The sequence below is a fragment of the Oculina patagonica genome, chromosome 13 (assembly GCF_052425735.1).
Source record: "Oculina patagonica isolate OP01 chromosome 13, crgOcupat, whole genome shotgun sequence".
Classification (NCBI taxonomy): domain Eukaryota; kingdom Metazoa; phylum Cnidaria; class Anthozoa; order Scleractinia; family Oculinidae; genus Oculina; species Oculina patagonica.
The window spans coordinates 17,041,036-17,055,983 of NC_135770.1; the positions used below are offsets into that span (position 1 = coordinate 17,041,036).

The 14,948-nt window shown below is 39.4% G+C and overlaps 2 protein-coding genes and 1 pseudogene across 3 annotated transcripts in view; all 3 read right to left on the bottom strand.

Moving 5' to 3' along the window:
- Nucleotides 1-8,855, bottom strand: part of LOC144634579 (uncharacterized) — a 108,324-nt pseudogene extending 99,469 nt beyond the window's left edge. The window contains exon 1 of the transcript XR_013567217.1: nucleotides 8,631-8,855. The product of XR_013567217.1 is annotated as an uncharacterized LOC144634579 (transcript). The remainder of the gene's footprint in view (nucleotides 1-8,630) is intronic.
- LOC144636979 (uncharacterized) lies at nucleotides 892-6,628 on the bottom strand. The gene is made up of 2 exons (XM_078496165.1): nucleotides 6,217-6,628; nucleotides 892-1,757 (listed from the first exon to the last, which is right to left on the bottom strand). The coding sequence occupies exon 2, from the start codon at nucleotides 1,735-1,737 to the stop codon at nucleotides 892-894; it is 846 nt and encodes a 281-aa protein (XP_078352291.1). The 5' UTR covers nucleotides 1,738-1,757; nucleotides 6,217-6,628.
- Nucleotides 8,856-10,574: 1,719 nt separating the features above from the next.
- Nucleotides 10,575-14,877, bottom strand: LOC144634581 (uncharacterized). Its single transcript, XM_078493586.1, has 2 exons — nucleotides 14,247-14,877; nucleotides 10,575-11,731 (listed from the first exon to the last, which is right to left on the bottom strand). Exons 1-2 carry the CDS (start codon nucleotides 14,815-14,817, stop codon nucleotides 10,869-10,871), a joined length of 1,434 nt encoding a protein of 477 aa, XP_078349712.1. The 5' UTR covers nucleotides 14,818-14,877; the 3' UTR covers nucleotides 10,575-10,868.
- Between the last annotated feature and the right edge of the window lie 71 nt (nucleotides 14,878-14,948).

A 14,948-nucleotide genomic window follows, 5' to 3' on the forward strand; every position in this document is an offset into this window, starting at 1 on the left:
GAACTAGCGATTGTATATGATTTGCACCGGTCTTACTCAGTTTCTTTGCAACCAAGTCGAATCATGAGCTTTAAAATAACGTGCGAAAACTAGAGCAAAGATGAGTCATTTGTATAAAGGTAACGCCTAAAAATGATGTAGGGCCAGACTAAGTGAACAGCGAAAACTGCGTGTTATTTTAATCCAACCGTTTCGTGTCGGTATTTCCTTTGCAACTGCATCAGGGATAGTTCTGCTGAGAAACATATTGCGAACAGAATTATTATACGTCTTCAGTCAATTCCTCAGCCTTGCATCACTTTCAGAATAAGTATTACAAACTTGTTTTAGAGTGGAAATTTGAAACGCAAGATTCCTTTGAGAAAGCCATAGTTGTAGTCTTCCCTTTTACTGAAGTGAAACCCCCGAAACATCTTTTCGTCGCTTTACGAGCCTTACGGAATTATGATCATTGTGGATATCAGGAAGAAAAGGTTTCCTTTTTTGAGAAAAAGTCTCTGAAAGCCGACCTAGAGTGCAAGTTGATTCTGTGTACACCTTCACACAGGGGAGTTTAATTGCTATGTTTTCGTTTAAAGAACAACTTCAAAATTTGTTCTGACCCAAAAGAGACGGCGTACCTAGCTAGAACACTATGCTGAAATGGAAAAAAGGAAAATTTAGAAGCGGACTGACCACCGTACAAATTACGACACAAATGTTTACGAATAATAAGATGGCCTTGAGGTCTCGCCTATCAGCTTTTCCAGATAGTTGTTTTCCTTTTTTGTATAGTCGAGTCAAGCTTGTTTCTTACAGCTGGGCTTTTGGAATTTTGAGGAAGAAGTATTCTAAAAAGAGTGAATTCATATCAAGCTGCATTGCAAATATATCTTTGGAAGTGTTTCAATCCTACTTAAGCTTATAATTAAGTCGAATGGTAGCTGTAAAGCCCGATCTATTTTCATTCCTAGTTGACACAACTAGAACTTCATTATCCGTTGGATCTTTGAAGATGATAGTGGGATGATATCCCACTTGATATTGCTCGTCAATCCAGTTGCACGCGGCAGTTCCATCATCAAACCATTTGTAAGTCTGGCCCTCTGAAGTCTCTGTCATAAAAACACCGTACTCTTTCAGTCCAGTTGAGTAACATATTCCTGTTATGGCTTTTCCTTCTTTATACTCCTTCTGGATTTCATTGTTAGCCTCAGTCCACGTACTGCGAGTGAACCATGTTTGTGCTTTCTCTTTGTATTCTTCAGTGTCCTTTGTCATTACAACATAAAATGTTGAACCCCGGGCAGCACATGCAGTGATCATAAAGCCTTCATCATATTTTGCCTGTATACGAGAGGTGCCAGTCGGTATAATACACTGAGCTGTACCATAATTTTCCATAAGGAACACTCCAAATCCCAAGTTATCATCACATGCAAGAGAATATATGTTGTATGACTTTCCATTTATCCATTTCCATTTTTCTTTGACAAACTCAAGGAAAGAGTCATAGTCCTTTCGAATCCCCCAGGTAAGGGCGGGTCTTGGATTGTACATTTTCGAAGGTGCAAAGCATCCACAAAAGTAGCCATTACACATACTTTGAGAGACCAAAATATTTTCAGAATTGAATAAATGGCTGCCAATAAAATCAGTGTACTCAACTGTGGCATATCCACTGGTAATCGGAAAGTTTCTTGTGTTTCCTCCACTGTACATAGGTTCAGTGCTCGGGCGTCGTTTCTTTCCAGTCATGAACAAAGTCAAATCTCCACCTTCGCCTATGAAGTATTCGAAAGATTAATTAGAGGAATGAAGAATTCATGCTTAACTTTTGCTTCCTGTATGTTAAGATTTGCAACATTCGTAAACGCGGGGCTGTTACGGTGTTCCTAGTTTCAGTCCGTGTTCATTAAATTAGCTTCATCACATTTGCGATAATTTTTCTTTAAAGTTGCGCTCTTGGTCGTGTAGTTATGTATTCGTCATTTGTGTCGGCATTTCAACCCTGGCAGTCGCAGCCTTTGCTTTGGCCAAAGAAAAACATGGCGAGTAGATGCTGACGTGAAGCCGAAGCAGTTTTCGTTGATTAATACAACTGTCTGTTAGTGAATTGTGAAAATTAAAGGTGAAGAGCAACGTTCGGAAAGCGTCTTAGCATATTGGTACTTTCAGTTTTCGGTTAGTTTCGTTGATTGAATTTTGATCTTACAAATTAGCTGATTGATATTTAATTTTAGCTTTGATTGACAGTCGATGTCGCAATCGTATTAGTAAGTTGACCTTGAGATCAAATGACACAGTTTTTCAGTTGAAAAGAAGAAAAGTACTGTTCCTCGCTAGCTAACCTGTAGTTTTTGTGCTGACCCGTTTCTGTCCAGTTTCGCTGACCTGTTCTGTAGTAATCTCTGACTGGATAACGCCACAGAAGTAAGTAATTTGTTTTGAAACCAGTTTGACTTTCAGTATTGTAATTTCGTATTTCCCGCATGTAATTTTATTGTCTCTTACAGATTGAATAAAATCAAAGAAAGAATTATACGATTCGTATCCAGTCAATTACTCGATAGCCACTTTATCCCCGGATCAATATAATGTTAGCTACATTGTGGATCGATGATCCTTGGGTACATCTTTCTCCGAATTGCCGCAGCTACGCAATATCCTTCCAACGTTTTGTTTTTCGCGAAGTTGTCGCATATCAATAGGCTACTCGCGAATGTTTTATATTAATTGTGTACAAAACGAACCAAAAGCAAGCTGTACACGTAGTTAAGGGTAGCTAACTTAGCAGTATTAAAGTAGTTAAAAGTGATTTATGCGCCGCTTCGATTGGTTATTTGGCGATATCCTGCATTGGTACATACAAAACCAGTGAATAGTACCACTGGTAAAACAAGTGCTTTTCGGGCGCTCTGATTAGCTACCCAACTTCCAGAAATCAGTAAAAATAAAAACCTAAAATCGTTTTTGCTCTTTATCTTGAAACCTAATGAAGCTTTTCTTTCCATTCAGCACAAAATCTTCTACCCAGAAAAAGAAAATTAGCTTTTCTTGATGAAACTGTGGTGTAAAGATACCTGTTACTTCTGCAATTATAACTTGTAACTTGTGTTTATAACCAAACACCAATTCGTTTTTGAAGCAAATAACTCCTTTTTTGAACGAATTCATCGTATATTTAAGGGACCAGTCTTTTGGTGGACGGTAGGGGTTGCAATATAGGTTCGCGGTTCAGATTTTTAAAAAAAACTTGAAATACATTTTTGGTAAACCTTAACAACGTAGTTAACACTTTCAGCAGTCTCAAAGGACAGAGACGAAGTTATTAGACATTTTGGGTTTTGGGTACGCGTGACACATGCCCTGATCATCCAGCAAGCCCCCAAATCACCAATTTCGTATGCGCTTGTTCAGCTTACGATGCATCGGTAACTTACCGATGCAGGTTTTATAGTTGCATTTATTTGACTTTAATTTTTACTCAAATGAAACTGTAAAAAAATCCTTCATCATGAAATATAGATAAGATATAAGATATATAGTTTAGGCTGCGGGCCGCAAGATAAATGAAATGCAATAAAACGCAATAACCGAGGCTGAGTATTACTGGAATAAATAGAAATAGCATCAGACAGAAGATTTTCAAATTCCTTTTTCTCTTCTTCTGATTGTGTGGTCTACGTAGCCAGGCTTCAGGTTTCTTCTCGGGGCAACAACCCGAGAGGTTCTTGAAACAAGACTGACAAAAGCTGAGCACGCTGTGTGACTTGTGTAAGCCATATTGTATTGAGCCTGTGGAATTAGGCTACCATTATTGCACTGAAACATTAAAGCATGCTCAAGAGTTTGTATGGATTTGGAATTTGGTTAAAACATATCACTGTTTAACCTTTAAAAAGCTGTAATAAAGTTAAAGCCTTACTTGGTGTCGTTTTTCTGTCTCTTTGCGCTTCTGCAAGTTACTTGGGCGATTTTCACGCTAAACATAACTATAACAAAATTCTCGAATCTGATTGGTTCTTAGCACGCCCTATTTTTTACCAAATTCATGTGTGAAGATCTTCTAACTGACAGATCTTTCAAGTTGCTAAATTATACACATACCTCTGGTATCAACAGCTGTGGAATACTCCGGGCATGCTGCAAGGCAATGAAAACCTGTAATGTTCTTTTCAAAGCAGAAATTTGCCCAGTGGCCACTGTAGCAAGCATCGCTGAAGATCATTGGGTTGTAAGTTCCTCCAGGCAGCAGATCAACAATCTCTTGAATACTGATTGTACCATCATGAAAGCACCAGTTTCCAGTCCCAATTTCACCATGTCCAGTGTAGTACAATATAGGTTTAACCTCTCTACGTTTGCATGTGTCAAAAAGGCTGCTGATATGTTCAAGAGCTTTGGACTTGGTTAGGTAAAGATCCTTAACAGTGTTGAACAATTTGTATTCAACCGCACCTTCCATGTTTGCCAAATCATGAGTAACACCTGAAAGAAATTCACCACCTCTGCTCACATTGCCTCTGAGTCTCCTTTTAGAGATTTGCACGTCTTTTGGAGGATCAGAAGCACCTGAGAGTAGTAACCACAATGGCTCTATGGAAGTTGGAGTCCACTCTGACCAGCGGTCAATACGACCAACATTGGGTCCTTGTGCAATTGCAGAACCAGCAAAATTACAAGGCATGGTTCTGGGATGGAAATATGAAATATGGAAATATGAAATATAATTTCATCATCATATCATCATCATCATCATCATCATCATCATCATCATCATCATCATTATTATTATTTCATTCTTTCAGGATGAACAAAATCGACGCGGGAATTTTTAAGGAACACGAGAGAAAAGGGTAACAAAGCAGGGCCCGAGTGTTCTTGCCGGCACTTCTCGAGTGTTCTTAAAAATTCCCAGTTGCTTATATAACTCATCATAGCACGCGGAGAAAGTTTTTATTTCTTTTATAAATGTTAAAGAAATTACTCGCGTTCTATACAAAAATTGTAAATGCCGTCCGCTATTTATAACATCATTTGTGAGTGTTTCTTTTGTTTCTCGGTAGGCAGAAGTGCACCAGAAAGAAAATCGACCGTGACGGCGAACCAGAAAACCAAGTAAATTGTCACGTCATTTTGGATTTCACCTGATTCTGGGAATTTTTGTGTCCTAGAAATTCTACATATACCAAACCGAGGCATCATTAGTGCTGTATTTTTTGTAAAACATGCTGATGAGAGGCAAAACAATACGAAAATCGTGCAACTTGGCCCAGAGGAAAAGTTTATGAACGTGAGGCTGGACTTTATTTTATTGTCTGTTTTGTTGCGACTGAAAAATATGTTTCAGTGCTTGTGTCGAATTTAGTAAGTTGCAGGCTCTCTAAGTCCATTTACTCAAGAAGTGTACTGCTGCTTGGAAAGAGCCTTAAAAGTGTTTGTAAAGTGTTTAAATATTCTGATTGCGCCTAACTGACTGTTTGTCTACTAAATGGTTTACCGATTTAGTGGAAAACAGAAAAGCGACATTTATTCTTTGGCGTCTCTAAATTCAAGTATAAGATCAAGCGTAGCCCATGGTTTTTCTTGTGCCACCATCTAATTCTAATATTGGTAGTTGCAATTTTTCTTTATTCGCTTCAAATATTGTATTTTTATTGTATTTACTCTTAGGGCTGTTGCCATGACAACAGTTTTGCCGCTGGTGCTGTCTCAATAAAAACTGAAATTCCCAGTTTTTGTCTTAAACCAAGAACCATCTAGCGCAGCCAAACCGATGGTGGGAATTAAGACAATATGGGAACTATGTCTGTTCTAAGCAGGACCCTTTGTCTCACTTTAGGGGTCAGATATGGGGATATTTGTCTTTTTGACAGAGAGAGACTGGAGCTGAAAGAGTTGCTATGGCAGCAATACTAAGGGTGTCATTTTGTTCCTTTTGTGATGCACATTTGTGGTGCCAAGTTTCAAGAACACTGCTTCAATATTTTCAGAGATATTTTTTATTCAGTATTTTACCATTTTTTAGCGTCAAATCTTATGACGTCATCACTGATCTAATTTGCATAATACAAAAACGTCAATATCTCTGAAACGAAAAAAGATATTTCGAAAAGAAAAACGCCATTCTTCTGTATTTCGAAAGGCCTTTCAAATAAGCAGAAAATATTTTTCATGCCATATACACTTTAAAAATTGTATTGTAAACAAAGAATATGAGCTATTATGACTTACCGTAGGTTTACTTGTAACTGAAAAACACACACAAGAAACTGTGGTCAGACAGGCAGCACACACGAGAGAAACAAATACTGAGAGAACTCAGCAAAACGCACTAAGCGGAACTAGGTTTACTGCGTAATCATTGTCACGAGACTGCAACTAAATACGGCATTTCGTAATCCTGCTGCTATCAAAACAGGAAGTTCAAACTATTTTCTGGATTTCTTTTTAAGTTTTATTGTTTCATTGTCAGAGAAATAGGTGAATGAGTAAAATTTTAGATTTGCAGTTAACGTAAACGTGTAAAAGAACAGTTGTGTGTATATAGCACAATTTAAATTTGCAGACGTGCTGCTATGTTGTAAATGATATGCCCTTAGCTTATGTGATTCGAAACTGAAAGCAACTCTGGGTCCCTTAGCTTTCCAGAGTATTAGGCTTTCAAATGGTGGCAGATCATAATCTCGTACAAAAAAAAAATGTTTCCGTACACCAGCTTGGCATAAAACTGATAAGTAAACTCAGCTACGTCTGTGTGAAACATCTTATTCATTTATAATCAAAAGACGCAACGCAAAAGTCGCCATTTATTTCCCGTTTGCTTCTTTAACTTGGGGTTAAGGACAATGCAATGAAAGCAAACAAATGCAAGCTGATTTCATAATCTTACATGTAGTGCGAATAACTGGATATTTGAAAGACCTGGGTTTGCGGGCAGCAAATTCTAAATTTATATAATTATGACTGCTAAAACTATTTATTCCGACGTCGTGTCGGTAACTCATAATATTCTATTGATGATTTAAGCTCAATCAAGGAAAACATAGATTGGAAACAAAACAACAATTGATCAGCATCAAAAATATTTTAATCAAATAAAGGAATTATCACAAAGTGAGTTAAAAAATCTACTGAGTCGCATCACTTTATGTTCTGTATTAAACAACAAACTAGAAACTACTTCATCTTCTGTAAAAAATGCATTTGTATCGTGCAACATGGACATGTCGCTGGATCAAGGCCGTCACCGTATGCCACATTCATCAGGAAGTTAATTAAACTAGGAACACAGATCATTCTAGACTAAGGGAACAAATCAAAGAAGTACACAATATCTGAAGTGATGCTACTCTCAGTGCTGCACTTTGTTGATAGTACAAACTAAAGATAAAACAAACTGAAAATTCCCTGGCAAATAACGACATTTGCGCTAGTTCAACAGATAGTTCAACTTTACTCTCAGACAATTCACTCTTGCAAAAATATTCCAAATATTAAACCCCGGTGGGGGGACTCCCATATTAAAGGGACGGGGATGCTCGTCGGAAATTTTGAAAAGAACCCCTAAAAGAGACCAATCTGGGCGTGGCTCAAGCTATTTTAGACCCCTAAAAGATACTAAAATTCTGAGAAAAAGAACTTATATTTGTATATTTCTTCGTGTGCAACCCTAAACGAGACCCTGACGGCTAAAAATATTGTCATTTTCTTGCATTTTCCCCAGAACACCCTAAGCGAGACCCAAAGTCCGAAATTTATACCCCTAAGCGAGACGAGCATCCCCGTCACTCTCATATGGGAGTCCCCCCCCCCCCGGGTATTAAACTTACATATCTAAAAAACCCTCTGCCACTCAGTTTGGGTACTTCTTTGAAGTTGTTTTTGTCCATGCTAATTGAACTACCGTTTTAATGACATGTAAAACCCAAGAGAAAGAAAAAATAATTCCTTTGTGTTGGTCCAAAATACAGCTGTTACATCACGGTACTACGAGATAGCATAGCGCTACTGTCAAGCGCTAACAAAGATTACCGAATGTTTCGATAACTTAAAGAAGGGCTTTTAAACATGCATTCAAATATCGTCTTCCTGACGTTTGCTTGTCCCATTTTGCAACGATATACGTGGCTGATGAGTTTTGAAGATGCGAAATTACAAACTGAATAAATTGAATACCATACAGAAAATCAGTAATAGTTGTGCTCATAAGCTTTTATAACGAATCTGAAGAATGACTGAGCTCGGGTGTTCATAGTAGTACTGAGAACTGGTTAAAGACCCGCTCGACAAAAAGAAAGGGATTTGGATTCGAAACAGTCCAACATTTCTTACTCGTGCGAGACCACTTTATTGGTTTGGCCACAGCTTTTTATCTGCTCTTCACTGCATTTTTGAAAGCACTCTGAATAGGCAAGGCAGCATGAACTGGTTCAAAATACCGGCAAAAACAGAAATGTCTCATCGAGGAAACCAGTTAGAAAACAAGTGTTTACTGTCTCAAATTTGTAATATGGCAGGAAAGAAATGGCGTCTGTTCCTCTTCGAACCACATGATAACACAGACAGTCAAAACTGAACTACACAGCCTGTTCATGTAAACACACAGGTTAGACTGTTCCAGACAACTTCAGAGAAACTTTACATACCTTGCAGAGCGAATGAGCAGGCAAGTGGATGGTTGTTTGTCAGTGCAGTGAGACACATGCAGTGGCGGAAAGCTGTTTCCCAAATTCAGAAATGACTGATAAAGCTATTTTAAGTTCGGCGTCATGTCTAATATTAACCCATTGATTTAAACTCAATCAAGGATATCGATGGAAACAAAGAATCGAACAATTGATAAGACTTGTCGAGACATAGTTTATTAAATGATGTAATTATTATACAGTGATCTGAAAATGCTGAGTAGTAACATGTCATTTTCGGTTTCGAAAGCTTGACTTCATCTATACTGTGTGAATATACCGTATACCTATACCACAGAACGTGGCCATGTCAAGTAAAATAACAACTTTACAAATTAATATCATATTCTATTCATATTCGTAACCCAGCGGCTATTAGGAAAATGGGACAATCTATAGAGCATTTCTGGTCAACAAAGAAAAACATTAGGGTGTCAGTAAAGCATCTTTTCGGGTCCTGGGCAGGAAGTGGGATATACTTTCTTTCCATTTTAGTTTTTATTATAAATACTGTATTTCCCTGTAAAAACATAAGGAAAGAAAAGCTTACAAAACTAGTAGTAATTGGAAATTAGGGGAGTGCGTTCGGTAGGGTGGGGTGATGGGGGGGGGGGGAAGGGAAAGCTGGAGGCAAGGGGTGGGAGTATGATATTATGTTTTCATATTTTCTTGATATTTGAGGTCTGTTTGTGATGTACAAACTACAATGAAAAGTCCATGCAGAAAATGTGACATTGTCTAGCTGAAACCTGATCTGCTTGTACCAACCCATCTTTCTAAACCATAAGAGAAGAATAAAGCCTTTTGATTGTGCCAAGAAAAGTGGCTAAAGGTCTTTCATGAATCCAAATAGAGTAGAATATATATCAAGAAGATACTCTGGAAAATGTTCGTATAGTTATTTGTAATATATACTAACAGTAACAAAAGACTACTTAACTGAAATGTACACGTAGACACATTTTGATACCAATGATAAAATACAATAGATCTAGAGGTAACTCAACAGTAATATAAAATGGTGCACAACTTGAAATAGTCTGCATTCAGCTTGTCAATGCTTAGTGGCCGAAGGGAATATATTGGTGTATTATAGAGTCTCACAAGTCTGTACGCAGAGACTGAAGTTGAATCGGTTGAGCAAAGCAGCTGAGTAGTGACACATCACAACTCGGTGTCATCACCGTGGGCGAACCACTACACAGCTTTCTCATTTTCTGATAAGTAGCTTTAGTCATATTTGCCACTGATGCTCCGAATAATATATGTAGATACAACTTCACTTAAGCACACACAAAAGCACAGTCGAAAGTACATGGATTACCAGCTCTGAGCCTGTTATCCTATCATCGCTGTTGTTGTGTTTTTGCGAGACACAAAAATACCAGTTCCCGCCGCGTCGCTGCGAAGAAGCTCATATAATTTTTCACGAACGGACACTATTTTAAAGACGTTTGGTGGCGGACTAAAACTCTACTTCCCTGGACAAAACCCTGTTATGCTTTCCACATCTTTGTGCGATTCCAAAATGGACGCCATATTGAAAGATCACGAAGCACCAACCTCGTACCCAGGGCCTCTCTCCTTTTCCTGAGCACATGGCATGGAGATGACGTCATTCGCCCCTGAAAAATTTTCTGGGGCGGCCAAATTGATGACCATACAAAGATAGCCCAAAAAACTCGACTACAAACGGATTAGGACAGCGTTCTCCTTCGTCGAACGCAAATATACACCCGGATTTTAAAAATAAAATAACGAGACAACAACGACGTCACATCTATTTCTAACGCATTTTCAACGCTTTGTAATGTCACCCTACCGATTCCAATATCAGTTGGATTGGACCTATTAATGTCCAAGCACTGGCCAGAGTCACTGTGTTGTGTTCTAAAAAAACAGTTTTCTTTCACAATGCCTTTCCAGCAGGAGTGGAGGTACTGGCCGACAATCTGAAATAATACTGACGGTAGCCTGCAATGGATTACGGGGATTAGCAATACTCCTAGTCGCATCTTGCTTACAAAACCCGGAGAATATGCTCCGGTGGTATGGGAAATTTTGGCCCAGGTGTAGTCTTGGGACTTTTTTAAATTCATGTTTTTTTTTTAATAAATCACGTGCTTTTTGTTCCCAAGAAATTATAATTTATGGTAAGTGTAATTTTACATTACAAATATACCCAAGAAATGTTTGAGCCTATTTAATCTTATGATTGTATCGACACACATAATCCGATCTTTTTTTATCCTTAGTCACCACAACAAGAATTTTATTATCAGTTGGGTTCTTGAAGATGATGGTAGGATAAAATCCCTGTTGATATTTATCCTTTACCCAATCGCTCCCTTCAGTTCCATTATCAAAACGCTCGTAAATCTGGTCCTCTGGTGTCGTTGTCATAACAACAAAATACTGCTGCAGTCCAGTGGAGTAACATATCCCTGTTATGGCTCTTCTTTCTTTAAAACCATTTTGTATTTCATTGTTGACCTTGGTCCATGTGTTACAAGTGAACCATGTTTGTGTTTTGTCTTTGTATTCCTCAGTGTCCTTTGTCATAACAACATAAAATGTTGAACCCCAGGCAGCACATGCAGTGATCTGAAAACCTTCATTCCATTTCTTCGCAATGTCAGATGTGTTCGTTACAATTGCTTGACTTGTACCATAACCCTGAATGAAAAATACTCCAAATCCTAAGTTTTCATCGCATGCAAGAGAGTATATGTTTTTTGACTTTCCATTCATACATTTCCGCTGTTCTTTGACTAATTCCAGGAACGAGTTGTAGTTTTCTCGAATCCCCCAGGCAAGGGCCGGCCTCGGATGGTACCTTTTTGAAGTTGCAAAACATCCACTAAAGGTTCTATCGTGTATGTCTTGGGAAATCAAAATTCTTTCAGAATTTTGTATATGGCTGCTAATTAAATCAGAATACTCAACTTCGTCATATCCACTGGAAATCGGATAGTCATCAATGCTTCCACCACTGTACATAGGTTCAGTGCTCGGGCGGTCTTTCTTTCCAGTCATAAACAAAGTCAAATCCCCACCTTCACCTAACAAGAAATAAAAAAAGAATCATTGATAAGCAGTCTTACTTAATGCAAGTTGAAACACACAGCATCCATGAACTATCAAACTATCTGTCTTTAGCATTAACTAGTATGTCACAAACGAAACCCATAAGCCATACATATAGGACTTGTCATTTAATACTTGGGGGAAACAGAAAGGGGCCGGGTGGGTCATTAAGTTTTGTGTCCTTGCAGACGGGTAGTCTGCGCAGTTTTGATCTACACATTGTGGTAGGTGTAGCAGAAATGGAATGTCATTCCTGTAAACACATTCAGGCTTCTATGTCTACAGTTAAGCTGCAGCCCAGATTGCACACGGCTTAAACAAACCCCATCGAGTACACGATTACTGCCTTTTGGGGGTCATTCCATACCACAACTGATAGCACTTGCAAAGTCGCCCTAACACACCACGACACTTTAATTCATGTCCCTTGCAGTAGAAAACACTGTAGGACCAGCAATCCTGGGCCTTCCAACATATCGTGATATAATGCTTGTTACATCGCCACCACATAGAACTTCTCCACAAAACTCAAAGGGCAATGCATATGCAGAAACAAAGTGTCTTTGCCAGTATCAAGACTGCTTCCAGGGAATTGGATGCTTCCAGGAGGAAGCGGGGTTCATAGACCCCACGGGACCGCCTGTTATCCACCGACCTCAACGAGTACCTGAGGCACTACGTTTACCTCTCAAAAGAAGAACTTGACGCCCTTGCTGAGCTGGTCATCATACCGAAAGTAGACGAGCGCCATAAACGGGAAAACTCATTACTAACTGTGACCAAAAGTAGTGGTACACTTCCCTAGGCCCGAAGGACCTCAATTGAGCCTTTAAGCGGCCGCATCACTGCACACCCAAAACGGCTCATGAAACCGACCTCCGTTTCAACGCAGATAAATGCAAGATAAGTTGCGCAGAAAAAAAATTCTTTGGCCACATCATCAGCGCAAGTGGTCTTAGACAAGACCCAGAGAAAGTAGAAGCAATTTGCGCCATGAATCCGTCCGTGAGTCATACCGACCTACAAACTTTCCTTTGCAAGACGGTTTCTCAGCCGTTACGTGCCCAGCCTGGCATTAACTTCAGCCTCCTTCTAGAATCAGCGAATTCCAGTTGGGCCCTGAGCACCAGCTGGCTGTAGATAAGGTAAGGAAAGCTATCACACCAGTTCGTTCCAGTACTTTGACAGTAGCAAAACAGGGATTTTCCAGTCAACTCATCCTCACGTGGCCTTGGTACAACCTTGTTCCAAGACATGCAAGGGCAACATCGAATATAGAAGTAAGCTCCCGACAGAAAAAGAATCACACTATCAAAACAACAAAAGAGAAATGCTCGCTGTAGTGCACGGCCCTAAAAAGTTCCACTTTTGTGCATTAAGAAGAAACGTCATCGGCGAGACAGACCACGAAACACTTTTCAACAGCTCCACCACGCATTGCAAAGATGCTCTAGACTCAGGAATATGATGTAGAAGTTAGGTGTGTTCAAGGCAAGAACATCTCAGTGGTAGATGCATTGTCAGCGATTAGCTCTTGCCCAGGTGATGCAATCGAAGGACTATAGCATGTCCTTCTATGAAATACACCTTCACCTGAATTCCAGCCCAACAAGGATTAATCATCTTAAAGAGGAAAAAGATAAGGATGAATTGCTCCTCTCTCTTCATTCAGCTATCACCCAATGACCCAAGGATGGCCTGATACAAGGTCAGATTGTCAAGCATACCTTCGTGAATTCTGGAATAAACATCGTGACGGATTAACAGTAGGGTATGGAATAACCCTGAAGGGTACATGCATTCTTATTCCAAAACGTCTTGTCAGACCGACGTGCTACAGCAATTTCACTACGCGCACAAGAAAAGTGCATGCTTCGTGATAACGGATCCGTGTTCTAGGTAAGCACAAACTGTGACATCGAAGAGATAGTTAAATCATACGCCCCTTTGCAACTTAACCAAAACAAAAACTTGAAAGAACCCCTCGTGTCCCATGACATTCCACAGAACTCATGACATGGCACACAATTAAGTGTGCCTTGTCCTTTGTCGCCTTATTAGCTGATATCTGACTACTATAGCGAGTTCCCAGTGGTGCAAAAGTTGAGCAACATGCGATCGGACACAACAATAACACACCTGAAGTCTATCTTTAAAGGAGCTACCTCACGGACAACGCATCTTGAAAAAATTAGCAAGTTTTTTCAAGTTTCTCGTTCGTAATCCGTCTTAATCTTCGTCAGTGGAAACCATCCTTGGTCATCCTTCGGGTTTTTATGACTCCTTTGGTGTTTTTCTAAGGTAGAAAACTACTATTTTGAGGTATCTATCAGTTTGAGAGTAATCAAAAAATGAGTTAAGATATCGTGATATTGCTCCTTTAAAGAGCACGGGATACCGAATAAACATATTACTGGCAATGATACTATGTTCTGCCCTGCCTTGCCCCAAGACAAAATTGTTATTAATAAAATTCTTGAATTTACACACCTTTGGTATCACAAGCTGTAGAATAATCCGGGCATGCTGCAAGGCAATGAAAACCTGCAATGTTCTTTTCAAAGCAGAAATTTGCCCAATGGCCACTGTAGCAAGAATCGCTGAAGATCATTGGGTAGTAGGTTCCTTCAGGCAGCAGATCAACAATCTCTTGAACACTGATTGTCCCCTTATCAAAGCACCAGTTTCCAGTCCCGTTTTCTCCATGTCCAGTGTAGTATAACATTGGTTTAAACTTGTCACGTTTGCATACATCAAAAAGTTTCCCGATTTGTTCAAGAGCTCTAGACTTGCTTTGATGAAGATCTTTTACAGTGTTGAACAAGTTGGATCCAACTTCAGCTTCCATGTTGGCCAAATCATGAGTAACACCTGAAAGAAATTCACCACCAGCTCTTCGTTTTGAAATCTTTACGTCATTTGGAGGATCTGAAGCGCCTGAGAGAAGCAACCACTTGGTCTCAAGTGCAGTCGGCTTCCACTGTGACCAGCGGTCAATACGACCAACATTTGGTCCTTGTGCAATTGCAGAACCAGCAAAACCGACGGGCTTATTACCCATTGTCTTCTCTTTGCACTTTTTGGTTACCTGCAATAGACTAAAATATTACGCATTTTTGAAGGTGTTTGTGCACATTTAAATTTCCACGAATGTCACAAAAGAGGGGTTCGTGACAGTGCTTGTGACGTCAC

Excerpts from the sequence above, each read along its gene's own strand:
- LOC144636979 (XM_078496165.1), bottom strand. The coding sequence starts at position 1,737 with ATGACTGGAAAGAAACGACGCCCGAGCACTGAACCTATGTACAGTGGA.
- LOC144634581 (XM_078493586.1), bottom strand. The coding sequence starts at position 14,817 with ATGGGTAATAAGCCCGTCGGTTTTGCTGGTTCTGCAATTGCACAAGGA. Across the intron at positions 11,732-14,246 it reads TACAGCTTGTGATACCAAAG|GTGAAGGTGGGGATTTGACT; the intron begins GTGTGTAAATTC and ends ATTTCTTGTTAG.